Here is a 25,902-nt window from a genome sequence, read left to right on the forward strand (position 1 = left end):
TAAAAGCTGTCAGGACACAAGCCTGGCACCTTAAAGGAACATAGAATGACAGATTATCAGAGCTAAGAGCTAGAAGGGATACTAGATCTTATCTAAGACCCTCCCCTCCTGGGCAGGCAAAGTTCTGCACAGTGTGAACCCCACCTCCCAACAGTTACCTGGAAGCTTATTAAACTCAGATTCCTCTGCCAAGGCCTAAGCCTATTGAACCAGAGTCTTCTGGGATGGGTCTTGGGAGTTTGCAGGAGTAGCTCCATACAGGGGAACTCCCCACCTCACAAGGAAGTCTGTGCTGTTGTTGGCCAGATCTGCTTGCTGGTCAAGCTGCAACTGCCTCCCTGTGACTCCCTCTCAGTTCTGCCCTCCACAACTGCCTATAGTGGGGTGAAAACCTACAGATGCAGGAAGGCAGTGTATGCATCTTCCCATAAGCTCTTCCAGGCTTTGCTCCCAAACCCCTCTTCTGGGGACATATCCACCTGTCTCCTAATCATGCAGTACCACACCTGACTCTGGGCCCCAGAAGCAGCAAGACCAGGACATCAACCATTTCCTGGCCTGTGACCAGCAACCATATCAGAAAGCTGACTCATTGGAACAGCATGGCTTCCTCAGAAATGCCTTGCAAACCTGAGGGTGCAAAGAGGCTCAGGTTAGCTCTAATAGCTGGCTCTAGTTTCCACTCAGACAACCCCCATCCTCTTTCAGGGGTTTCTGGAAGCCCCTAGGTGCAGGTCAATATGAGCTCATAAGCAGACCTCACATCATTCACATCATCTGTTCCAGTATCCCCTTCCACCATTCCCTGGCCAACTCCCACTCCCATCTCCACTGTCTACAACACTTAATGCCAGGTACTATTCTACTGCATTAACTTATTTAATTTTCAGTTAACCTTATGAGGTAGGTACCATCATCTCCATTTCATAACTGAGGAAGCTGAGGCACAGAGAAGTTAAGTACCTTCCTCCAAGATCATATAGCTCATAAGTAGCAGGCCCAGGATTTGAACTCATGCAGTCTGGCCCCAGAGCCTATGCTCTAAGTCTCTACCCTGCACTAAGGAGTGTTAGCTTTGCCTCTGGGGCCCTCTATGAGATCCCTTGGTGCCTAGGCTAGGGAGACACTGTCCTGTGCTTTCAAAGACCTGGTCTGAGATGGCCAACCTGGGCCCCTGCAAATGCACTGCCATGCACACTCCAAAGCACTGCAGCTTGTGTTGCTGTGTCTTCCTTCTGCTTGCCATCCACTCAGATGCCTGAGCCCATGGGGCCAGAAAATACAGCTCCATGTCACACATCCTGCTGAGACATGGTGCTATCTATGCCTTCTTCATTCCTTTTTAGCCATCAGACAATAAAACAGCTCAACTCGATGTACGGACTCCTAGAAACACAGACCATCATGTAATTCCTGGTTCCAGCCACACACAAGTTACTCTCTCTCTACATTTCCCTATGTGCCTACTTTGTGCTGCACTTTCTGATCCCTTAGACAAATTGATGTTTAACCCTGTTATACAGAAGCATCCTGTTGACTTAATATCACCGCAGCACTCAAATAACCAGTGGCATCTCTGCTCCCACCCCTATCCCCACCTTCAATTTTTGATTAACTGAAAATTAGGTTGGAATGTGCTCTGGAGAATCAGCCCTCTGTGTGTGGCCCTAAAAGCAAGGGATTGGCTGTGGAGCTCCTAGAACCTCTGACCACAAAGCTGCTGGGCCTCCTCTTTTGGCTCAGAATTAGAGATCATGTAGCTGCTGCCATGACAAATCTGGAATTCTCTCCCTATGTGTCGGTGTAGTAGGAAACCCATCCTGGCTAACCACCATCAGTCAGTGGGCTGGACCCAGAGTGGAGTTTGCTCAGCTGTCCTTTTAGGAGAGAAAAATACCAAGCAAGCTTCTCTAAGCAGCCAAGAAGTTATGGAAAGGACAGGAAATGCTTCTATTTCTTTGGGATGCAAGATATAGATAGTGTGGCAGTGTGGAAAGAGCTAGACTTCATATCTCTGAGTGGGACCTGAGGTGAGTTACTCATTTGGCCTCTTTCCTCATCTGTAAGCTGAGCCTTAACAGTAATAGCTTCTAACAACAGTAAACTTTTAAGGGAATTTTACTATATTCCAGCCACTGTGCTAGGTTTTTTATACACTTTATCTCATTTAATTTTCAGAATATCTCTGTGGGATAGGTACTATTATTATCCCCATTTAGGGATGAAGACTCGAAGCACAGAAAAATAATGTGTACTAGCTAATACAACTAAGTCATTGAGCCTAGAATCAAACCTCAGGCAACTTGACTTTAATTACCAGAATAATATATATAGTGCCAAGCAAGGTTCTCAGCTCATAATAGGTTCTCAGTCTAATATAGCACAAAACAGTTTTCAAAAAGTTTTTATATATATTACTGCGATTGATGCCCTAACCCGACTGTGAGGACAGTGATCATCATCCCCAGGGAACTAGAAGTTCAGAGCAGTTAGGTATTATATCCAAATGCAGGAAAGAAGCTACATATGGGGCTCCCACCATGTTCTAGGCTAAACTCTTTACATTCATTGTCTCAGATAACCTTCATAATGCCCTATAAATTAGCTGTGACTATATGTAGTTTATAGATTAGGAAATGAAGGTTTGGGAGGTTAAGTCAGTTGTCCAAAGGACATAACAAGGATACAGCAAGATTCTACTGCCTCATAGGTATAAACTGAAGAAACAAGGCTAGAATTTTTTTTTCTTCTTTCTAGTCCAGAAAATTCCCCAGTATACTACAACAGAGTTTGAGTACACAAGAAAGGGATAACTATTCACTTACATGTGATAGGCACCCAATAATTATAGAATTGAATTTACTCAATATAGTTGACCTTGAACAATGCAGGAGTTAGGGACACCAAACCCCCTGCACAGTTGAAAATCCATATAATTTTTGACTCTCGAAAAACTTAACTACTAATGGACTACTACTATAGACTTCTATATAGAAGGGGTTTTTTGTTTTTTTGTTTGTTTGTTTGTTTGTTTTTCAGATTTTATTCATGAGAGACACAGGGAGAGAAAGAGAGGCAGAGACACAGGCAGAGAAGTGGGCCCCATGCAGGAAGCCCGACCTGCAACTTGATCCTGGGTCCCCAGGATCATGCCCTAGGCCGAAGGCGGTGCTAAGCCACTGAGCCACCCTGGCCGCCCTGGAAGGTTTCTAATAACAAAAACAGTCATGAACACATATTTTGTGTGTTATATATACTGTATTCTTATAATAAAGTTAGCTAGAGAAAAGAAAATGTTATTAAGAAAATCATAAGGAAGAGAGAATATTTTACAGTACCATACTATAAAAAAACACATGTAAGTCTAACACATGTTGTTCAAGAGTTAACTGTAAATGTTTATTGAATTCATTCAACAAGTGTTTATTAAGCACTAACTAACCAAGGCCCTACTCTCAGAGAGTTTACCTCCCTGTGGATTTAAAATCGAATGACATTTTTTTTTCTGATCTAATTTGCTTTGTGTTCCCTTATAAACTTCTCTGATAAGGAATTGGGGGATCATTGGTCTATGCTATCCCCAGGAATATCTAGTGCTTAACAATATGCTTTACCATGTAAGGTAGGTTGCCAGCTTTTCTCTTCATTTTACCTTCCCTTGGCTGTTTACACCCTGTCTTCACTGGCCAGCAACCTGGGGTTCTGTCTATACCTCCTCAGAGACCCCTTGGGAAATATGTGAGAAAAAGGTTTGGGACCCAAAGAATCAATTTCCTGTAAGGAATGGAATGAAGACAAAATAGATAGTGCATGTAAAACACTGGGAACTTGGTGATAGCTTTGCAGAGTGGGGACATGCTCCCAACTCTTCCAAGGCCCAAGGCTTCCTATGTGACAGGCACTGCTCTAAGCACTTTATATGCAGTAGCTCACAACAACTCTAGGAAGTAGGTATGATTATTATTCCATTTCACAGATAAGAAAACTGTAGGTAAGTACAATCCAAACACTAGAAACTGACCAGTACCTTGAATGTCTAATCTAGGATTTTGAATTTATCCACTTACTACCTTTTCCAAGAGCAGCCTCAATTAAAATCTTCAATGAAATATCTTCAAATGAATTATCAGTAAAACATTGAGATCTGATGTACAAGATATTGGAGCCATCTATTGGGCACCTGCCATATGGTCTCATTCCCTCGGGGTAGATATATTATTATTATCTTTATTTTATAGATGAAGAAACTATGTCTCTGTGAGGGTAAATAATTGTCAAAGGCCACATAGTTGTGTTGTGGTTGAGTAGAGATTCAAACCTGATTTTCCTGCTAAAGTGTTTCTGTCAGCTTTGCTTCCTTTCTTGGCCATACCCAGCAGTAAAGCCTGTGTCATGGACACCAATGGCCCCAGGCATGGGGGCAGGGGTAGCAGTTGCTTGATGCCCTATACTTTATGGAAAAGAAACTTGGAAAGGCCAAGAGAACAGTTCCACCAGGATGGCTTCTAGTAATTCTGGTCACAGAGTAAGAACTGTGAGATTGTAGCTTTGGAAGTACCTAAGAGAAAGCAGAAAATGTTTGGAAATGTTGATTATTACAGAAGGACAGAAATGTATATTAAAATTATTTGTCTTTAGTTCCTATAGTGAGGAAAGAAGTAGCTTATTTTTTGTTTCTCTGATTCCCCTGTCCATCTGTACATAAGCTACTTAGGTCAGGGGTTGTGTCTTTTCTGTGTGTATCTCCAGTTCTCAGCATAGGCTCTAGTATGTGTTGGGAGCTCGAGGAAGGATGGATGAATGGATAGATGGGCAGGTAGATGGAGGGATGGATGGATGGTTGGATGTGTGACAAGTTGGGTAGATAATTGGCTGGCTGATTAAATGCCAGGATTGGAGAGAGGAAGGAATGGAGGCACATGGGAAAAAGAGGGAAGAGGAGAGGATAGAAGATGATGATGAATAAATGACTGGCTGGGTGATACACTCTCCACTGAATAAGACTAATAGGCATTGCATGTATTTCCACACTCCAGGTGTCTGTTGGCATGAGAGTGAAAACAGTGATGAAAAAGGTAGGATAATCTAGTGGTTGTTGATCCCTGGCTTCTAGGAATAGAGTGGACAATGCCAGGAAAGAGAGTTCACCAGAGGCAAGGCAGGTACTGGGTGCACAGGGGGAACCCACAGGGTGGGCACTGGGGAGCTTTAGGAGAGCCAGGAACTGGTCCTCAGTGCTTGGCAGGGAGGAGCCCCATGTCCAGCAGACTTTGGCAGAGGCATTTCTGCTCTCTCCCATGCTCTTAGGACTTGCTGCTGGAATAATCATTTTCTCGTGAGTCCCCAGAGTCCTTTTATCCTATGACAAGAGCACCAACTTCTCTTTGTGGCCAGGACCCCTCTCTGCAGAGGGATCTGTAGATATAGCCACCTCTAGGCTATGAGAGAGGGACCTGGAGATACAGCCACCACAGAGCCCCACCTCCACCACCACTCCCACAATCAGTAGCAGCATCATTATTGCTTTATCTTGTCTAATCCTTAAAACAAGCCTGGAAAATAGGGGTTATTATCTCCATGTAATGTTTGAGAATATGAAACTCTGAAAAGTTAAGTAAAGTGCCCAAGGTCATCAGGTGGGATTCCAGCTCAGGTTCCCCAGCTTTATTGCCTCACACTGGCTTCTAATAGGGTCCTTCTCTCCTAGGCTATCTGCCAGGGCCCAAGTGCAGGAGCTAAACTCCCCAGCCCAGCAAGGGCTGGGGCTGGGGCTGTTGCTTAGAGCTTCCTAGTCCAGGCCTAGTCATGTGACATTGGGGAAAGGAAGATAATATTCCCGTCTCTGACACTGGCCTATATTTATCCCTGCACCCAGGCAGTTAGGAAACTGTTGCGCATTCCTGGGAATTTATGAGTGAAATAAACATTTAAATGTTTCTATAAGGTTTATTTAAAGAGAACAAAATGTGACCTGCTGGCTTATTATAGGGTGAGATTGTGGGGAGACGGCCCAGGGCCCCAGCACTTGGCTGACTCCAGGGAAGGAAATGGACCCCTAGGGAGGCTGGGCCCATGAGAAGGTAAGGGTATCTTTCCTCCAGCTATGTGTTCTAACTTGTACTGGCTGGAGGGCTTCCTGGAGGAAGGGGTTTGTGAGGGAGGGGGCAGCTTAGAAGAATAATGGAGGAGTGTCAGAATGTCCTGCACATACCAGGAATGAGGGGAGGTGAGACCAAAGACCAGGGGAAACAACTGTAAAAGTAGCATGGTGGAGTGGAAAGGCCAACAGGCCTGGTGCGTAGTCCTTCCCACTATTTACCAGTTGTACAGCTCTGTACAAGTCTGTTTTTTCATTGGTAAAGTAGGGATTAAAGGAGAAGAAAGAGAAAGAAATGCATCCATCACCTATTCCATGCTCAGGGCCTTCACCTTCCTCTTCACAATTTGATGATATCAGGAGGCATTATCATTCCCAATTTGTATTTGGATATCCTTAAGTTCATTTGCACAATTGCTAGAGAGGATGAGGTAAGGAAACATACTAGAAGTGTCTTGACAGGGCCCCACACATAGTAGGTCCAAGAAACTGTCACTCTCCTTTACCCACATTTGCCCCTTTGCTTCTTGTGTCTGTAACCCACAAAGGGTATCTCTATTTGGTCTGAGAAGCAGATGGTAAGAGTGGAAGTAGAGCCAGGCAAAAGTGACTTTGGAGATGGGCTTCTCTGAAAGTCACTGATTACAAGACCACTAGAGCTTGTGTGGTCAGATGCCCAGGGGAGGTGCTCTGTGGCTCCATGACCAGAAAGGTGAGACCCTCCTGATTTAACTCCAATGGTTGACCAGACTCAAAACTAAGAACAATCTCTTAAAAACCAAATTCCAAAGTAATTAATTCAGCCCCAAAGATAACAATAACAGAATGTAACATTTGACACTTAATGAGCATTTACTAAGTGCCAGGTGCTCTTCTATGAGCTTTCCATCTGGAGCTGTAGATTTAGCAAGTGAAAAATACATTTATGTCCATGCAGTATTTGGGACCCATTCAACACTAAAAAAATTATTTGTTTTTTATTTGAAGTTCAAATATAGCTGAACCTCTTGCATTTTAACTGACAATCTTATTTCCATATGAATCATTTAATTCTTGTGACTACCCTGAGAGATAGTTATTTTACAGATGAAGTAGCCAAGGCACAGAGAAGCAAGGTAACTTGCCCAAGGTCACATAGCTAGTAAGTGAGAAGCTTTATCATGCATGAATTACTGTGGCTCCCAAGCCTAAGGCTGTTGAAGTCCTAAAGCCAGTAACTTCACTGGCAGACTCGTGTTTGGACACACCACACCGCAAGCTTCCTTGAGGCCCTGTCTTCTGTTTGGCAGCTCAGAGTGTGAGCAGGGAGGAGTATTTACACTCACCACACACACCAAAATCTGGCGGAATTCATTCCAGAGGGCCCCTGGAATCTCCCCACACTTTCCTAGGTTCCTGTCTCCCTAGTGCCTGCTGAACTGAAACAGACCACAAAAGACTGAATGTTCCCCACAAAAACAGTTTTGCCCAGAGCTTGTTCAACCATTCTGTGTACTGATTAGGGAAAGAACACTTTGATTTTATTTCTGTATATTTTGCACACATTGGAAAGAGAGAGTGAGGAGCATTCCAGGACATTCCATCAGGGGATTAGAGGATTTCTCCCTGATTGCTTTGTGCCTCCTGGTTTTTAAGCAGCTTTGAATTGTGTGTCTTTGTGGTTACATGCTTGGCACTATCCACCTGTGGCTTGTTTCTGACTTTCTGTGTGAGGACCTCTACCCTTCTCTGAGTGAGAGTGCCTACAGCCCCATACATGACAGCCACCTCAGGAGAGCTTTGCTGAAAGTGGCCTTTAGCCAGGAGGCAGAGAAAACTTCCAGCAGAAAGCAGCTCCTCCAGTATGTTGCAGACCATTTATGTCACAGTCAACACTAAGGGTACCAGACCCTGGTTGCTATCTGGGGTGAGTAGATGGGGGTGTGGATGGGGGTACTTTCCCCATTCCACATCCCATTGTGCTAACTGGGAAGCATTTCAGAGGCCTGCCTACTTCACTTTTCTCTTCCCAGGCCCTAGCATAGACCATAATACATAAGAAGCATTTGGTAAGTTTGCTGGATAAATGGAGAGAATAAAGTGTAATGATGCGCAAATGTGTACAGAACGATCTCTCTTAGACTCTAAGACTTTTGAAAACTGAGTCAATCATAAAAATAAAGGTTAGACAATCTGTACAATAAGTAACTGGATGGAGCTGGAAGAGTAAATTGAAGAGGAAGGGTGAGGAAGAGAGGCTTTAGGTGGGGAGGGTAAGCAAGTGAAAAGTCAAAGGGCAGAGGTCAGAGAGGATGGGATTTAGCATTCCATGTCTTTGAGAGGTAAGCATGGAGAATGGAATTCTTTTTGTATTGCTTTTTTTGTCTGCTAAATAATTCTTTAAATCAATCTTTCTCAGCGCCTGGACCACATGGATCACAGATTCATTAGGTTTCAGGTCAAATGGTTTAACTTCAGAGTCAAATCATAGATGGTTAGGAGAAGCGTGCATTTCTTTTTATCTCCTAGGGATATTAGTATTTATGAAATTATCTCCCCATTTTTATGGCTTATTTTTATATCTTAGATTTTATTGCTAGTTATTTCAAATTGCTTTGGGAAATAGGTAGTGTGTTAAGAAAATTAAGTCAACAAGTGAATTGTATTCTACTTACTTAGCAGCCTGAATATATGAAACTCTTGGAGGTATATATTATAATCCCATTAGTACTACCACAAATTTTCTTCAGAATGCAACATGAAGAAAGTGATGTTTGGTTCTCCTGCCTCTTTTATGTAGACCTGCACCATCTACATTAATGCCGGCTGGGAATTTCATAAAAGCCCACCCCAAGGGATGGATGAACCATATGATATAATGAGCATGAAAATGATCTGTTAGCCAGAGTGCATGTCTTCCTGCTCACCCGAGGATTCATACAAGAAAGAAATTCTTTAAATATGAAAAACATGAATAAGTTAATTTCTAGAGCTGAAATTGTCGCAGTAAAAATAAACTCCACCCAGGGAGGGAACTGCAAATATACTCTAAGAACCTAAGTGTTTCAAATGGAATTTCCATGGCAGCAGTTATCCATAAGCTATATAGAAAGAAACCCCATCAAGTGGATATGGGACTTATGTAAGATGAATAAATTCTAGAGATCTATTGTATAGCTTAGTGCCTAGAGTTAACAATACTGTATTGTAGACCTAAAAGTTTGCTAAGGGAGTATATCTTATAAGTGTTCTTATCACATCAATAGCAACAATAATAGTAATAAATAAATAAAAAGGCAGGAATAAATTTCGGGAAGTGATGGATAGGTTTATGGCATAAATTATGAGGGTTTCACAAGTGTATACTTAGCTTTAAACTCATTAAGTTGTATATATTAAATATGTATAGCTTTTCATATGTCAATCATACCTTAATAAAGTGGCTATTTTTTTAAAAAGATGTCATAAGTGGAGGAGGCTTTAAGCATAACCCTCCCATGCTCCAGAAAACCCAAGACAGGTTAAGAATCATGCACCACAGGAGCAATTATTTGGATGCCTTCAGGGCCAGGCAGGGAGCACAACTGACTGAAGCAGGCCAGCAGAAACAGACCAAGGCTTACTCTGCAGAAATGTAGACCCAAGATTGCTTGGTCTCTTATTTTTTTCAGGAAAAGCAGGAAATCCAGACCTTTATGGGAATTCTTCCAATTATAAAATGTTGACAACTAATATAAAAACTTACAAAAACTACTCACAATGAACAGCTCTCCAGGTCTCTAATTTGTACCTCAGAGAATTTGTAGCTCAGAGAATAGGCTAATTCCCTAACTGAGATCCAAGAAACCACATACAAGAAACTCTTGTAGTGACATGAAGAGAAGCCTCTGGAAAAACTTCAGCCCTTCTTTCTGCTCACTGGAGAACCCACACAATAGAAAATCTCCCCATTCCTCCCTCTTTACTAGTTCTCCCAGTAAAGAGCCCTGGCTCTGCCTGGCACCTGCTCCTGGCCTTACCTGCCCCAGCTTCAGCCCGTGACTTGCCACTTTGACACCATGATTCCCCTTTTTGACCTTAACAGCTCTTCTGGATACTGTCCCACTGTGTGTCATCAGGCCCCTCACCATGATCCAAGATCTTCCTGCTTCTCTCCTGGCCCCTTGGAAGGTTCCAGCCTCTCTGCTGCTTGCTGGCCTCCTACAGGGGACAAAAGGTGGGGAGAACTGAGTAAAGCCATCATTCATTTTAATGATAATTATGATTAACGGGTATTTGTAGATCATATGACACTTATCAAAGTGCATGCACATTCATCATTTCATTTTATTCACATAAACTTCTTCTGAGACAGAGCAGGCCTTTCACCATTTTATACTTATGGGAACTGAGACACAGGGTAACAAAAGGACAAAGTGACCACCAAGAGTGACCATCATTAACCCACCAAGTTTATAGTATCCATCAAAGGAGCTGTTGCTCATTTTTTTGAAGCTTCCTGAGGATCTCTTCTAAAACAAGTCCTTGGCATAAGGATGGATATCTGTGTTCTTTGAGGGACTGGAGCTCTAGACTTGTGAGTATAGGTTGGCCAGTCCTGGTTCAGCCTGACTCCCTGTCACCTTGGTCAGCTGTGGGTATCCAAATGGAGAGTAACACAACTCCAATTTCCTGGAATCTTCTCAAAATTCCTAGGAGGAGGATGGATGCTATAATAATTGGACCTCTTCCATCATCTCAACCAATGTGCTGATGATCCATGATTATCCATGAATGGATCTCCTGTCAACATTTCTATGTTCTCTCTTTGGGTGGTCAAGTTATTCTCAACCTGATCTTCAGTGTTCACCATCTACAAAGCCACAAAGATCAAACTCACTGGAATAACACTCAATAACCATCAAAAGCTGACTCAACCTTTCATTCTACTTCCATTAATTGCCTCTAAATTAGGTTCCTGGCCCCAAGTTCAACATGTGTGTGTTTGTATGTGTTGTACGTTCCCCTTATCAACAAGCAATTTTTTGACATCAGCAGAGTGTCCAAGAACTCAACTCAATTCTGACACTATTTACCTGGAGATAGAATCAGATCCATAGGTAAAGGGTTCAATCCTACTGCCCCACCTCAGACAACAATCACAAGTCCAGGCTGTCACCTATGCTTCTTCTGACAGATGGCTAAAAATCAGAGGTTCCCATGATTTTCTCCTCAGGTGTGATAGTTTGCTAGAATAACTCACAGAACTTAGAAAAACCCATTTATTCACTAGAGTAATGATTTATTACAAAGGATATTAAAGGATATGAGTCGATAGTCAGATGAAGAGATATATAGGGTGAGATGCTGAATAAAGGAGCTTCTGTCCTTGTGGAGCTTGGGATGTGGCACAGTGGCATGTGTTTTGGTTCCCCAACATAGAAGCTGTCTGAATCTTTTTTTTTTTTTTCCTGAATCTTCTTCTTTTGGGTTTTTATGGGGGCTTCATTATGTAGGCATGATTAATTAGCTCATCGGCCATTGGTTATTGGTTCAACCTCTAGTCCCTCTCCTCTCCCCAGAAATCAGAGGGTGGGACTGAAAGTTCCAATCCTCTATCCATGGTTGTTTCCCCTGGTAACCAGCTTCCATACTTAGGTGCTTTGCAGAAGTCACCTTTATTAGTGTAAACGCAGCTGTGGTGGAAAGGGTTTCTTATAAATAACGAGCCACCCATTTCACCTTTATGGCTCTGAAGAGAATTTAGGAATTAAGGACAAGAGATCAAATATTGTAACAAAAGGTTTTCCCTTTTCTCTTATTGCTCAGGAAATTCCAAGGGTATTGGGAGCTGTAAGCCAGAAACTGTGAAGATGAAAAACAAATGTCTAAAAAAAAATATATTTTGGTCATCTGAGTGACCAAATATATATATATATTTTATTATAAACCACAATATTGCAGTCCCTATCCCTGAAATTTCCTATCTTACAAACCCCAGAGTCCATGCTCCAATTACACTAATAAATCCCTAATGCCCAGTTATGCCTTTTGCTAATGCTGTTCCCTTTGCCCAAAACCTTCCCCCTAACATCTTTGCCTTATAAGCTCCCATTCATTCCTCAAGACCTAGCTGAAATATCTTCTCTGGAAAGTCTTTTCCAACTCCCCTGATAAGTTTTCTTTCCTTTCCTTTGAGCTTTCACAGAATGTGGTCCATTTCTTATCACCTTAAATTGATTATAAGTATTCATTACTTCTCTGTATCCCTTGCTTGACTGCGAGGTCTTGAGGGTCTTTGTTTTTTAAGCAGCTCTTGGCACATGATGGGTAACTAAAGTGTCTTTGTTGAATAAGAGAGAAAAGTAATCTGACAGCAATGTTAACTATTGAAAATACCAGTCATGTACTAGGTGTTTTCTCAATATTATTTTTAATCTTCACATCAACCTGGTGAATCAGATTTTATAATTACGGGGCACAGAGAGGTTAAATAACTTGCTCAAGGACACAGCTAGTGGATGATGAGCAGAAATTTGAGCACAAGTCTGTATGATTCTTATAATAGGCAATACTGCTTCCTACAGCTTCCTATCCAGCCAAAGTCCTTGTCTCAACTTCCCTTCAACGTGCGTAGGGATTCCAAGTGCTTCTTCCTCCTCCAATCCCGGCACTTCCCTCCAGCTGAAGAGGTTCTGGAACACAGGGATCTGGCATTCACTGGTGGGACTCAGAGACACTTCTCCAGTTTACCCAGCCTTATGTTTGAGAACAAGAGAGGGAAGAGAGGGGAAGGAGTGATAATGGGAAGAGCTGATTTTGCTAAAAACTGTGGGATTTAAGAAGTCTAGATAGCACTGTATGGAAACCACTTAACAACAAGTAATAATGTGAAAAGGAGAGAGGGCCTTCTTCCCACCTTGCAAGGAGTTAATACTTACACACTAAATGCTCAAGAACATAGCTTAGCCCTGATCTGCAATGGCAGCCCCCAGGCGATGGCTTCAGCAGTGCCAGTAGAAGTAAGAACACTTATTGCTCAGAGGCTCTAGAAAGACACAGCACCCAGAGAAAGTGGCAATGGGGACCCACTGTTCTGAAGCTCCAGGAAGCCATAAAAACAGTGGGAAGTGTTGTGACATGCTTGAGAGTGCTGAGAGACAGGCTCTGGCAGGAACAGTAGGGTATTCACAGAGAGCCCTGGCAACACACACTGGTAAGGGGGTGCCAGGAAAGAAGAGAAGGAAAATGATGAGGAGAAGTATGAGAGAACCCCTAGAGAGACTCCCAGACATACCTAGGAACAATTCTTAAATGGACATACTGCAGTAGTAGGTGGCACCTACTCCTATTTTTATTACCAGTATACTGAGGTGTACAAAATGCAGGCTGACGTGCATCTTTATGGACTTTATTATGTATCCTATATTGCTTTCATTTACTTACTCATCAATATTTATTAAAATTCAGATATGGTTTTACCATTCACATGGCCATCAAAGTGTAATAGTACACCGATTTCACTACAACCTGGAATAGAAGGACTCTTCCATGTTTGCTGTTAGTTTTGTTTTGTTTAGTGACTTTGAAATACCTCAAAAATCTAAAGACCAGCTAATAACTTTTGCTCTAATTTAAAAAATGTGTATTTATTCAGATAAACATTTTTCAAGGTTACACAACTTAAACTGCATATTCCATGAACCATTAAACAAATCATCTTTATCAAAATGTCACGATTACCCAAATGTGGGATCTCACTGTATATCAAGAATCTGTGGGTGCCACCACCTGTTCTCCTGGTCTCCTTCCCCAGCCTGTCTGGCTGCAGCCTGAGGCCTCTACACCATTCTTTTCCTAGATTGTTAGTAAGACTAACCAGGGATGGCTTAGAGGTTCCCGAATCTTAGTTCATGAAAAGTAGACCATGTTATACCTAGTGAATGCCTGCTGGAGAATGAAGAAGTAATTGTCTTTTTTCTTTCTTTTTTTCCATTTTTCCCCCTAAATAATCCAAATAAACTACACTCAACCCTTATCAAGATGATCTGAGCGTAATGATACTAGAGTAAATGCTCTAGCTCCTGCTCCTGGAAGGTTCTGCCATCCTAAGGCTAACTCCATCTATGTTTTTGTTCTGAACCACCAGAGCCCTCACACTGCAGGAACATCCTGCAGTCCACCTACCATTGTCCTGACTGGGGATGCCAGCTTGCCGGAAGGAGAAACTGACAAAAACCTGGTCAACAGGTATATCCCATGTGCCTAATCTTTGTGCTGTGAAGAGCAATATTACCTAGCACATGAAGCTTAGATAGCTAAATATAGTTTTTACAAACCTTCTTTCTTGATCATTTTATTGATGAAATAGAATCAAGCAATTTTTCCAAATGAGAGCAAGAGTTTGGGATTTGTCCATTATCTTTCTTTCCAAAATTATTTTTCTTTAAAAAAAATATTTTTCTTTTCCTGTATTTGGTCCTTTGTACTTTGCTAGCCTTTAGGCATGAGTCATAGCAGGGCAGTTTCCTATAATAACTGCCCAGATATTTGCAAATGGACCTGAGAGATAGGAGTCTTTGATCTCACAACTGGAGAATCCTGCCCCTGGTCAGTGTTGGTCCTGTGTGGAAGATGATCACTTTGGAGAGGCATTGGCTACTATACACGGGGATATCACTGCCTCAGTTTGACACAGCACTAGCATCTAGCATATGCATTGGTCTAGCTGGAGTGAGATTGTCTAAGTATAATTTTCAAAAAGCTACAAAGATCATTCTTATACAAATATGCAGTGAACATATGTCAAAGATTTATTTAACTCATTGATGAGGAAATCATCAGGATAACCAAGATAAAAAAGTTAGTTCAAAAGAGGATACAAGAAATGGAAGTGCATATCAGTGGGGAGGAAAAGAATGCTGGAATAAGATTGCTAAGTTCAATATAAAATAGGTTAATACTCCAGAAGGCAATGAAACCTTGTTTTTATCTTTCTTCCCCAACAGAAATCATCTACATCTCTACCAATTATTCATATCTTATGAGTTTTCTATAGTTAGATGTTCATTTAGAGTCTGGGCCCAAATGAACAATAAATAGAGTTATATTTCCTTAGGACAGTGTTTCAAAAACTTTAGCAAGCATCAGAATCACCTGGGGGGATATGTTCAATCATGGATGGCTGGGCTTCACCCTCCAGAGTTTCTAATCCAGTTGATCTGGGTTGGAACCTGAGAATTTGCACTTCTAACAAGTTCTCAAGCTTAGATAAGCTTGTAAAATGATGCTCTAGGATGACTTTGAAAGAATATATAGGTATCTATTTACCTATTTACAAGCTGTGGACAAATTTTCTTAGAAAAATGATTCTGTTCTGTCTTTCAGAGCTCACAGTCCCCACAGGAGACTTTCTCACCGACACTTGAAGGTTTCTACAGCTTCGCTAACTTCTGTAGGTAAGGGCTAGTCCAATTTATCTTATTTCTGCAACCAGAGATAAGGGTCCAGCTGAAGGTATGTTTGAGCAGGAAGACTGAGATCTGGCAACTCAGCTCCTTCCCTCTCCTAATTCTCAGGCAAGTCTATATCATGAGCCCAAGAAGGCAAAGTCAGTCTGTCCCTCTGTGTTTAAGCCCAAAAGAAATATATCTAATTTTAATTTATTTTGGCCAAGAGATGAAGAGAAAGATGAGGAAGTCAAAGAGGCAGAACAGCAGGGTGAGGCTCAATTCTGGGGTACAGGGGTCAGAGCTCTCTATCTCCTGCTAGAAAGGCCCACATTCAGGTAGGCAAGTGCCTTTTTTTTCTTTCTCTAAGAGCAGTTATGGCTAAAAAAAAAAAAAAATTAAAAAACTAATAAAAAAAAAAAGAACAGTGATGACTACGTGGCTTTTAAATAGCCGCTTGCTTTGTTTCTCAGGGATATAATGCATGTGGGGCTAGGGGGTGCTGAGCATCTCCCTTTCCCCCCCAGTGCTGTCTGAAGCCCCATGGCAGCTGGTGTCGGTGGTGATAGAGCCTGTTTTCTTCCTCAGGATGAATGTAGATCCCACCAGAAGATGCAATAGTACAGGAGGGAAAGATCCAAGCCATGTTACAGTCCCCACTCTGCCGTTTGGTTGCATAAGCAAAGATCTAATAGAATGCAATTGCTGCCCCAATCACCAGCTCATTCTCCAAATAGTTTCTCAGGGTCTGTTCTGGACCATCGGAACACAGATATGATACAGATTTGGTCTCTGCCTTCATGTTGCTCATAGTCTATGAAGAGACTGAGAAGTGAACAGATACAATCAGGATACTATATTATATGGCCCTTCACAGAAGTGCTAGGGAAACTGAGGCTAGAAGGGGACCAATTCTGTCTAAATAGGGGGAAGGCTGGGTAGGTAGTCCAGAAAAGAGAGTATTTGAGTTATGCCTTAGGAAGTTGGATAGATAGACAAGAGGAAGAAAAGGGATTCTGGGTTCAAGAAACAATATGGTGGGGGAGCAGGAGCCAAACCAGAGCAACTGAATGCTTTGCTGTGTGTATTAGTCAGGACTCTTTCAAATGATAGAAACCTAACTCAAACTAACTTACACTAAAATTACATACATACATAAAAATAAATAAAAGCCAAGGCTTGTGGTTTCAAGGAGTGCTGAATCCAGGTGCTGAAGCTGGGTCATTAGCAGTTGGCTCAGCCCATCTCTCAAGTTTCCTTTCATGTGTTAGTTTTCTTTTTTGGCAAATGGTACCAGCAACTCCAGACTTATGTACCATGAGTGGAAAGAGAGTGCCTCTTCCTGTGTACTTAACACAACTCCTGACATGTCTCTCCTTGGCCTCCCATGGCCATCCCTGAGCCAATCACAGTGGCCAGGGGGATTGAGCTCATTGGCTGGCCAAGGCTGGGGTGAGGTGGGGCGATAGGGTTTAACTCCTTCCTAACTAACAGAATTGAAACTCAGAGGGGTTTCACCCAATGCAAACTGGGGAGCTATGAAAAGTAAAAGGGGGAAAGGAGGCTAGAGAGGCACAGTGAGAGCTGCTCACCACTGAGGGGGTGGGGAAGAGCCTTAGAAGTATGTGGCATGAGCAAAGGTGCTGGGCCCAGTTTGGCACTTGCACATGACTAGGGACCATGAGGAATCCTGATGAGAGGCAGGTGAAGTGCAAGGTCAGATACGACTCTTAGAAAGGTCACTCTGATAGGCAATGGAAGATGGATAAAGGGGATAGCATAAAGGTAGAGGACCTATGAAGTGGCTGTTGTAATTGTACAGGTAAGATCTAAGGAACAAGAATGGAGAGGAGGCACAAGTTCCAGGGATATTTCTGAGGTAAATGACGATCAGGACTTGATGACCATTCGGTGGGATGTGAAGAGATTGAGGCAGGAGTGTGGAGTGACTCCCATGTTTCTGAGCAGCCGGGGAAAGTGGTGTCATTCACCCAAAGAAGGGCTGCTAGAGAAGATGCACGGAGACGGATGGGGGTAGAGAGTGCAAGTAGAGGAAAAAAGGGAGGGAAGGTGGCCATGATCTTTGGAGTGCTCCCTTTATCCACATATCTTAAGCTCACTAGCCTGTTGAAAAAAAGAGAGACTTGAAAGAAGAATACACTAGGGAAACAGCATGGAGGTGGAGCTCCTGATGGCCCTACCGAAGGGCAGGGTTTAGGACAGTACTGAGAACATAGATGGCTTTATGACCATTTGTTACAAAGGACCTGCCACAGCCACAGTCTACAAACCTGTTGAAGCAGCCCTGTCTCCCCAGCTAGGCATTGCGCTGACGTTTGGCTGAGTTCCCGCTGGGCAGCTTCCTTGAGCTAAGGTGTGAGGGGCCAAGGATTCAGTGACTCTCACCCTGAGTTCATCCTCCCACTGCAGACCCTGCAGGGCACATTATTGACCTGGTCAATGACCAGCTGCCAGATATCAGCATCTCAGAAGAGGACAAGAAGAAAAACCTGGCGCTGCTGGAAGAAGCCAAGTCGGTGAGTGAACGATTCCTGACCCGCCGCGGGAGGAAGTCCAGGAGCGGCCCCGGAGACTCCCCATCAGGTAGGATGTACAGGTGCCCTGAGTCCCTCTGAGATGTAGTGGAGGGATGGGGAGGGCCAGTTGTAGTGGGAGCCCTGCTTCCAAGGGGTGACCTTTGAGTTGCCTACCCCCAGAACTCTAGGCCTCAGGAGGACTGATTCTTGTGGAGAGGATCTTGTGAAGAGAGGGCATCTTACCCTATTTCAAAAGCTCTAACATACTGATCCAACTCTAGCCCAGGAAACTGCTTTTCATTTTGGGGCTTATTGTGTCTTTGTTTCACCAAGAAATGTCAGCCTATATGCTATCCATGAATTGAACATGGGTTCCCCCTCCCTGAATCCTACAAAGAAATCCCTGTGTGATGCCTCTGTGCACAGGTTCCTGGACCACCCTGCATGGATGGCTCCTGTGGTAGGAGCCTTATATGGCAGTCCAGAATCAGCCCTTGACCTGATGAAGGAGTCCCAGTTCCCGGGGTCAGAAATACCTGAAAGGATGTCTTTGTTAGGCTGAAGTCATAAACCTTCATGAATGCTGGCCAGTTTGTGTCTGTCTCCACAGCTGTTTCCCTGAACCTCAGCCCCGGAACTTCTCCGGCATCCTCTCAAAGCAACTCACTTACTATCTCCACACCACCTGGTAAGGTCCAGCACCCCTGGCATTTCCTGCCCTGGCTTCTTAACTTTGGGTGCCAGCTGAGCCCCATCTTCACCTGACCAGGATGCATCCCATTTTGCAGGCTTTCTAGTCAGGACCCCTATTTGGCCTCCTCCCCAGAGGACTCCTAGCTAGGCCTGGCTGGGGTGCCTTTGAGGAGGTGGATGTACTTTCTGTTGGGATTTTGAGCTAGTGTGGGGAGACAGGCCTAGCCCAGAATGAGGCTAGGTAGGTGAGGACAGAGGCAAGGTTGTGGGAAAAGGGCTACAACTGGTGCTTTCTCTGCTAAGAGAGGACTCACAGAGAGGTCACTTCAGAGCTTATTTAGAAAAGCTCTATTTGAGCCACTCTTTTTTTGTTGTTGTTGTTGTTTTTCCCTTTCATTAGACTATGTACAGGGCCACACCCTCAATCCAGCTCAGAAAGGGGCATGGTGCCCGGGATAACAGCCTACCCTTGTTAGAGCTGTGGAGCAAGCTCAGGCTCTGACCAGGCAGCCTGGGTTCTATTACCAGTGCTCATACTTCCTGGCTGTGTCACCTTGATTTCCCTCTGCCTTGGTTTTCTCATGTGGTTTCTGTGCTGATTAAATGAGGGCTCACCACAGCACCTGACATGTGGAAGGTACTCAACAAATGGTGGCATGACTGGCAACCAGACCTGACAGAACCAAGAGAGGACATTCTGGGGAGGTGGATGTATTTTTGCTAAAGGGACAGCTGACAGTGCTGGGGTGCTAGACATCACTCAACAGTGTCTGGGCCATTCCAGGTTTGGATGAATGCAGTGGCCCACAGTCCCCTTTGCCTGGAGCACCACCACAGGTAACAGGGGCCCTGACTGGGGTTTCCTATGCCAACTGGTCTCTCTTCTCACCCCTTAACCCCTGAGAGGCCCTCCATAATCCATTGAGATGATGGTGTTGGGAGGGGAAAACATCTATACCACTGCTAGGGCCCTCTTTGAGGGTATTTCAAGAGGAGATATGGTTTCTTCATATTGCTGTCTGACTTGTGTTTACTTTCTCCAGCAGAAGGGGGATGAGGCCGAAGTCTCTTCACCACACCTCGGCGAGCCTGTGAGTGTGAGCTCTGCTCCATTTTAATTATTTGGGTGTAGGAAAAACTGTTCCAAAAGCCCAGGCTGGTCCTGAGCAGCCTACAAGTGGGTGTATATGAGTGGAGGGTCAAGGCCGGGGAAGCTAGAAGTTTCCTCTGTTTTATTGTGACTGGAAGTCTAAAGTGGAGGGGGTAAGGAGGCAGATTCAGCGAGGGTCACTTTCACTATAACCCTATAATCCTGTATCTTCACTCAGGCCACTGGCCATAGTCAGGCAAGACTGCTGCTTTTGTCACTCCAGTGAAAATTACAGTAAAGTTCCAGCTCCTGATTGAGATTCCTCTTGGAGGCAGCCTGGAAAAACCTCATCCTTACTGATGAACACTAGAAGGGCCCCACCCCTGCTCAGAGCAAAGTGCTCAAGGTGGAGGGGAGCATTAAAATACAATCTCATCTAGAATTGGGGCTAGGCTAGAGTCCTCTGGGAGAATTTCACAACTCATACAGCATAGCTATACTCTGACATAGATCTACAGGCTTCTCACAAAGCAGGTTTCCTTCAGGAAATAAAAGTACAGAATCTTAGAACTTCTGAGTAGTAAGATATTACCTTTGCAAGAATCACCTGATCACAATGATCCTTAACCTCTTTTGAATCACGGAACTCTCTGAGAAATTGTTGAAAGCTATGGATTCTCTTTCCAGAAAAAGATGTACAACATGCCTACATAAATACACCTGTACATCTGCAATAATTTCAGAGGGTTCATAAATCTGATGAAAAATCTGAGTCCCTAAGAGTTAAGGGCCTTGCCAGGAAGAGTCAGGACTAGAAATTGGGGCAACTGAGTCAAGGCCAAAATTTGTGACTGCACCCAAGCTGTCCTCTATTCCACTGTCCTCCACAGCCCCTGGCCCTTGGGAGGTTCTTGGAAGATTATGAATGGCAGGTCTCCTTGTCCTGTCTGTTTTATAGACCTCAGGCTTGTCTGTGGCTCCCCTTTACTAGTTCAGACTTGACTGAGAAGCCTTCCTGTCTACTTAGTGCACACACCTGCATATATATACACACAGACACCTTAGCAGGGTCTGTGGGACAGAGGTCCTGCAGTGGGAGTGGCCCCATCTCTTTCCTCTCCAGTCTGCTTCAGAGTCCTAGCTCTACCTTGTCTCTTTCAGAATGTCTCCAAAGGGCTAGCTGACCGAAAGCAGAATGACCAGAGAAAAGTGTCTCCGGGCAAGCTGACTCCTCATTCTCCCACAATTGAGAAGTCCAAAGAGACTGCAATTGAACAAAAGGAAAACTGCGATCCCCTCCAGTGCCCTGAGGCCACTCCCAAAGGCCCAGCTTCTGGAATAGGCAGTGGTGGGAAAATGGCCCTGAATAGCCCTCAGCCTGGCTCTGCTGAAAATGAGCTAGGAAAGGCGCTTTTGAAGACAGCCAAGGAGGGCAACCCTCTGCCTAGAGGCCCAGCCCAGGGCTCTGGAGGGGTGGCTCCCCTGATTCCCCAGGGAAAAGGTACAGCTGGAGAGCTGACAGTGTCAAAATTTGGCTCCAAAGCTGAGCTGCGGCCCCCTGCTTCCCGGCCACCTCTACAGCGGGGGGTCTCCTGGGACAGTGGTCCTGAAGAACCTGGCCCCCGGCTGCAGAAAGTGCTTGCCAAGCTGCCTCTAGCAGAGGAAGAGAAGCGTTTTTCAGGCAAAGCTGGCAGCAAGTTGGCCAAGGCACCTGGACTCAAAGACTTCCAGATACAAGTGCAACCAGTGCGGATGCAGAAACTGTCTAAGCTCCGTGAGGTGGGTTCCTAAGGGCCAGCTGGGCAGGGTGTACACTTCAGGTCCCCCCTGAGCTGAAGACCTCTAGGCTGAGCTGCTAGGACAGCTCTAGCCTGGACTTGGGCCTTGTGGGGCCCTAAACTTCCCCACTCTGATAAACCAGGCCCACTGCACAGCATCTTCTTCATAAATTCTAGTTTTGGGTACTTTTACTGGGAGGAGGTCAGAGTGGGACATAGTTGCCACACACAACCACATTTTAAGGGGAAGGCAGGTATATGGAGGAGCACATGGGCCCTAGTACCAGGTTGTGTTTTTCCCTCTAGCCAGAGCTGACAGCTCATAAACAGGAAGCCCTTGATGGAGTGCCTTGTCATGCCTAGAACGGAGCTGGGCAAGGATGGAATAGCTTTTCCCTTTGTCAGGCCCCTGAGCTTTCCTTCCTGATGCCTGTTAATAAAGGGCCTCAAATCTATCCTCAAGTATAATGGATGGCCATGAGGGGCTGCTCCCCCTGTGGTGAATTTCTTCCAATGCCTGTGATGTCCCCAACTTTCACTGGCCATCAAACCAGGCACAGTAGTTTCTCATGGAACAGCCACCCTTTGAGGGGATGATTGGGAGTATCCAGCAATGTAGGGGACAGAGATAGGGTGTGAGGGTGAGAAGAAGTTAGCAGGACAAAGGAATCATTATCCAGTCCCCTTTTCCCTAGAAACCTAACCTAAGCAACAGGCCAAGGCAACTGGGACTCCACGGGGTGGGACCTGGTACCCTCACAGCTAGAACTGGACAAGGCTCCCGTGGTTCCCTTACAGAATGGGTGTGAGATAGGGAAGGAAAAGAGGTACATGATAGCAATCAAGCACAAGTGAAGAGGTTTCTTTGCTAGCAGGGACACATTGCAATGTGTCCTATTCAGAAACCATTCCTATTCAGAAACTTTCTATGATGTTCTGAATTGGAGGCTCCAGGGAGCTGCTAAGGAAACAGGTAAAGGGCCCTGGCCAATTACTACCATTTGGACCATGAGCACCCTCTGGTGGCCCTTCCTTTCCTTCTTTAACCAGGGGACAAACCACTCAAGTGGCTCCTGCTACCACTGGAGGCTGACACCCCCACCCCCCGCCCAAACACAAGTCACAAGGTGCGAGGAGATCTGTCAAACATTGGAAGTGCTGATCTGGTCCTGATGGGTACTGAGCATCCCCATCTCTCCTGGGCCTTGACTGCTGAGGCCCCAGGCAGTATAGTGGGGCAGTAATTCTCAGGCCTCATGTGTCTGGAGAGTTTTAACAACTCAAGGGATGCCATAACCACCCACTGAGGAACTGGGGGTAAGAGGTCACAACTCCTGGCTGTTCCACTCCCGGAAGTGGGCATTCACTGCTCTGAACAACAGGGCAGGAAGCTCTTCCCAACTTGAAGCACAGCCGTGAACTCAACAAAGATCACTTCCAGCAGAAGCTCCATACACATCCAGGTGACCATCCTGTCTTCAGAGCCCGGGGCTCCAATTCTGTTTGTCGTATAGCTCTCAGCCACTGTGTGGTTGGAGCTCATTTGCCCTGAGGCCCAAAGGCCCATTTGAAAGGCAGACCATGCCAAGGACGATTCTTAACCCAAGGATCGTGGTGCTAATGGTATGGTTTCAGGCACCTTTACAGGCTGGGAGAGGAGCAGTCTTCCAGGTGCCTTTCATATGTCACCGTGTCATGACTGCCCACCCCCCATTGTGGCTGCCCTTAGTGCCTCCCATGTGAGGCTGAGGCTGAGTGGTCACAGAGCCACAAAACACAACCAAGAGAAGAGTTCTGCCTGATGTTATGATCTGAAATGTTTTCTTCTTTTCCTAAAAAGGAGCACATCCTGATAAGAAATCAGAACTTAGTGGGGCTCAAGCTTCCAGAACTTAGTGAAGCGGCTGAGCAGGAAAAAGGTAAGTGGGGTCGGGACAGAGGGACAGATGTTCTCCTCAGGCCAGGGCTGGATTCATTTTTACCAGATCAAAGAAGGTGAACGTGTAAACACTAGACTTCTGTCAGGGCCTTTGTCCCAGTGGTGAATGTGGCCCAAACACGGAGCAGGCACTCAGTAAATATTTGCAGATAAATGAATGAATCAGATTATGTTTCCTGCCTACTCAGAGAACCTCTAAACTTGTCTCTTCCCAATCAGCCCCCTTCTAGATCCTGTCTCCCTGAGCCTTGTTAGTACCTAGGAGGCCTGGAAGGGTGACCCAGGCCTCAACTTTTGACACTTCCTTTTCCTTTCACACCCAGGAAGTCACCCAAATAGAACAGTTCCTCTTTTCAAGACATTAGAGTCATCTCTTGCTTTCCAATTTGCTGTCACCACAAAGTCAGACCCCAGCCCTTTCCCTTCTGGCCCTGCAAGTCCACACCCACTCACCCTGCTAGACTCATCTTCCGAAAATAAGACTTTGAATTTCCTGCCTCTCTCCTGCCCTCCATCTCCTGGCTCGACTCTTCTATGGGTCATGCTACCTGTGGTCAGTCAGCACAGAAGCCTTCTGCTTAAGGATTGTTACATGAGCATGCATAGGGTGCTTCCAACTATGTTGGAAGCCCTTATCCAAAATATAGTTAACTAACACCTACCTATTCAACATTAACAAGATTCCCAGAAGTAAAATTTCCAACAACTTCTGTAAAGTACTAATTAAAGAAAATTAACCATCTTTATAGGCAATCTTTTAAAAAGATGCGATATACTTTTCCACTTTTAATTTTTAATTTGCTTATTAAAGCAGCTTCAAAACACTAGGACAAGATTTATCTTAAAACTTGCCCTACCACTGAGGTGGACACTTGACGGGATGAGCACTGGGTGTTTTTCTGTATGTTGGTAAATGAACACCAATAAAAATTAATTAAAAAAAAAAAAACTTGCCCTATAATCGCATGAATTCTGAAAGAAGCAATTTTTATTCTTTCTAGTATTTACCCATATTTATAATTTGTTCACAACGGATTTGATTATATAGCTATAACTTCCTGTTTCTACTTTTTAAACTTCTGTCATAACTGATTCCATATAGTTTGACTTGTCCTTCTATTTGTCATATACAATGGATATACTTTTTATGTTGATGCATTGATGACGTTGGGTATTTTATGTGTTTACAGTTCTTTTAACTATGACTAACCACCCTCCTCTAAACAGCTCTGTACTCATAGTTTTTTTTCTTCCTTCCTTCAAGTTATTTCCTTGGGACAAATTCTCAGGCTTGAGATTCAGTGGGTCAAAGTGTAGAAACATTTGCATTTGCCAAATTGCCTCCAATGTATGCTACCTACAAAGACTGAGTGAGGAGTCTTCCTTGTAAGAACTACCAGCACTGGACTTTCTTTGCTTTTACACCTTATGTGCCATAATATAAAAAGAATCAGATCATCAGTAAATGCCACTTTGTTATTACTTCAATTAATTTGCTGGCAAGCAAGTTTAAATTTAAACATTTTAAGTATTTATTTACTCTGTTTTTCCGTATTGGGTATGTTAGCCTTTCATCTCTTTGCCCAAGTGTCCATTTGGGACTTAGGTTTTTTGTTGGTAATATATGTAAACTCTATAGATACTAATCTTTCATTGACTATATTTTTCTTTTGGAATTGATTTCTAATATCATACCATTATGGTTGTAAAAGATGCTTGATGTAATTTCAGTCTTCTTAAATTGATTGAGATTTGTTTTGTTCCCTAGCATATGATCTATTCTGGAGAATGTTCTATGTGCATTTGAAGAGAATATGTATTCTTCTGCTCTTAGGTAGAATGTTCTGTATATGTCTGTTAGGTCCATCTGGTTTGATGTGTCATGTAAGGCCAGTGTTTCCCTATTGATTTTCCATCTGGATGATCTAGCCATTGATGAAAGTGGGGGGTATTAAAGTCCCTTAAAATTATTGTATTGCTGAAAATTTCTCCCTTTAGGTCTGTTAATATTTGTATTAAATATATTTATGCACTATGTTGGGTGCATAAGTATTTACAAATGTTATATCCTCTTGTTGGATTTGTATTTTTTCTCAATACTCTTTCATCCTATCACTTTTTGCTTTTTAACAAGTTTTGTTATTTTAGAGAAACTATAAAGTTTTTATAATCATCTTTGCCTATCTTTTCTTTTGAGAAGTCTTTCATTATTTAAGTCATTATAAAAACATTACCTCTCCTTAACTGGGATAGCAAATCTATTTTCTAATAGTTTATCTGTAGTTTAACCTATTTATATCTGTTTTGCTAATATCTGTGGAATTTATTTTAAGATCTAGGTGTTTGGAGATTTAAGATCCT

The 25,902-nt window shown here is 43.7% G+C and overlaps 2 protein-coding genes across 16 annotated transcripts in view; one reads left to right on the forward strand and one right to left on the reverse strand.

Moving 5' to 3' along the window:
• IRAG1 (inositol 1,4,5-triphosphate receptor associated 1) overlaps positions 1–25,902 on the forward strand; it is a 125,302-nt gene that overhangs the window by 49,931 nt on the left and 49,469 nt on the right. For 5 of the 15 annotated variants that reach the window (XR_011995337.1, XM_072727278.1, XM_072727282.1 and 2 more), the window contains 8 exons: positions 14,205–14,305; positions 15,443–15,513; positions 17,935–18,108; positions 18,652–18,729; positions 19,519–19,571; positions 19,778–19,825; positions 20,986–21,603; positions 23,443–23,521. Coding sequence is in view for 13 of the 15 variants with exons in the window: in XM_072727278.1 (XP_072583379.1) it covers positions 14,205–14,305; positions 15,443–15,513; positions 17,935–18,108; positions 18,652–18,729; positions 19,519–19,571; positions 19,778–19,825; positions 20,986–21,603; positions 23,443–23,521 (1,222 nt within the window). In the remaining 2 variants the exon portion in view is untranslated. Of the gene's footprint in view, positions 1–10,174; positions 10,293–14,204; positions 14,306–15,442; positions 15,514–17,934; positions 18,109–18,467; positions 18,730–19,518; positions 19,572–19,777; positions 19,826–20,985; positions 21,604–23,442; positions 23,522–25,902 lie in introns of those variants that run through there. The other 10 variants (XR_011995338.1, XM_072727286.1, XM_026008253.2 and 7 more) reach the window with 5 other exon arrangements.
• The window catches only part of LOC112927072 (uncharacterized), a 118,818-nt gene continuing 96,154 nt past the window's right edge, over positions 3,239–25,902 (reverse strand). The window contains exons 5-6 of the mRNA XM_072727459.1: positions 10,096–10,276; positions 3,239–4,558 (exon numbers count right to left, since the gene is read on the reverse strand). The gene's annotated coding sequence lies outside the window, so the exon portion shown is untranslated. The remainder of the gene's footprint in view (positions 4,559–10,095; positions 10,277–25,902) is intronic.

The sequence above is a fragment of the Vulpes vulpes genome, chromosome 11, assembly GCF_048418805.1.
Source record: "Vulpes vulpes isolate BD-2025 chromosome 11, VulVul3, whole genome shotgun sequence".
In the NCBI taxonomy this organism is placed as follows: Eukaryota; Metazoa; Chordata; class Mammalia; order Carnivora; family Canidae; genus Vulpes; species Vulpes vulpes.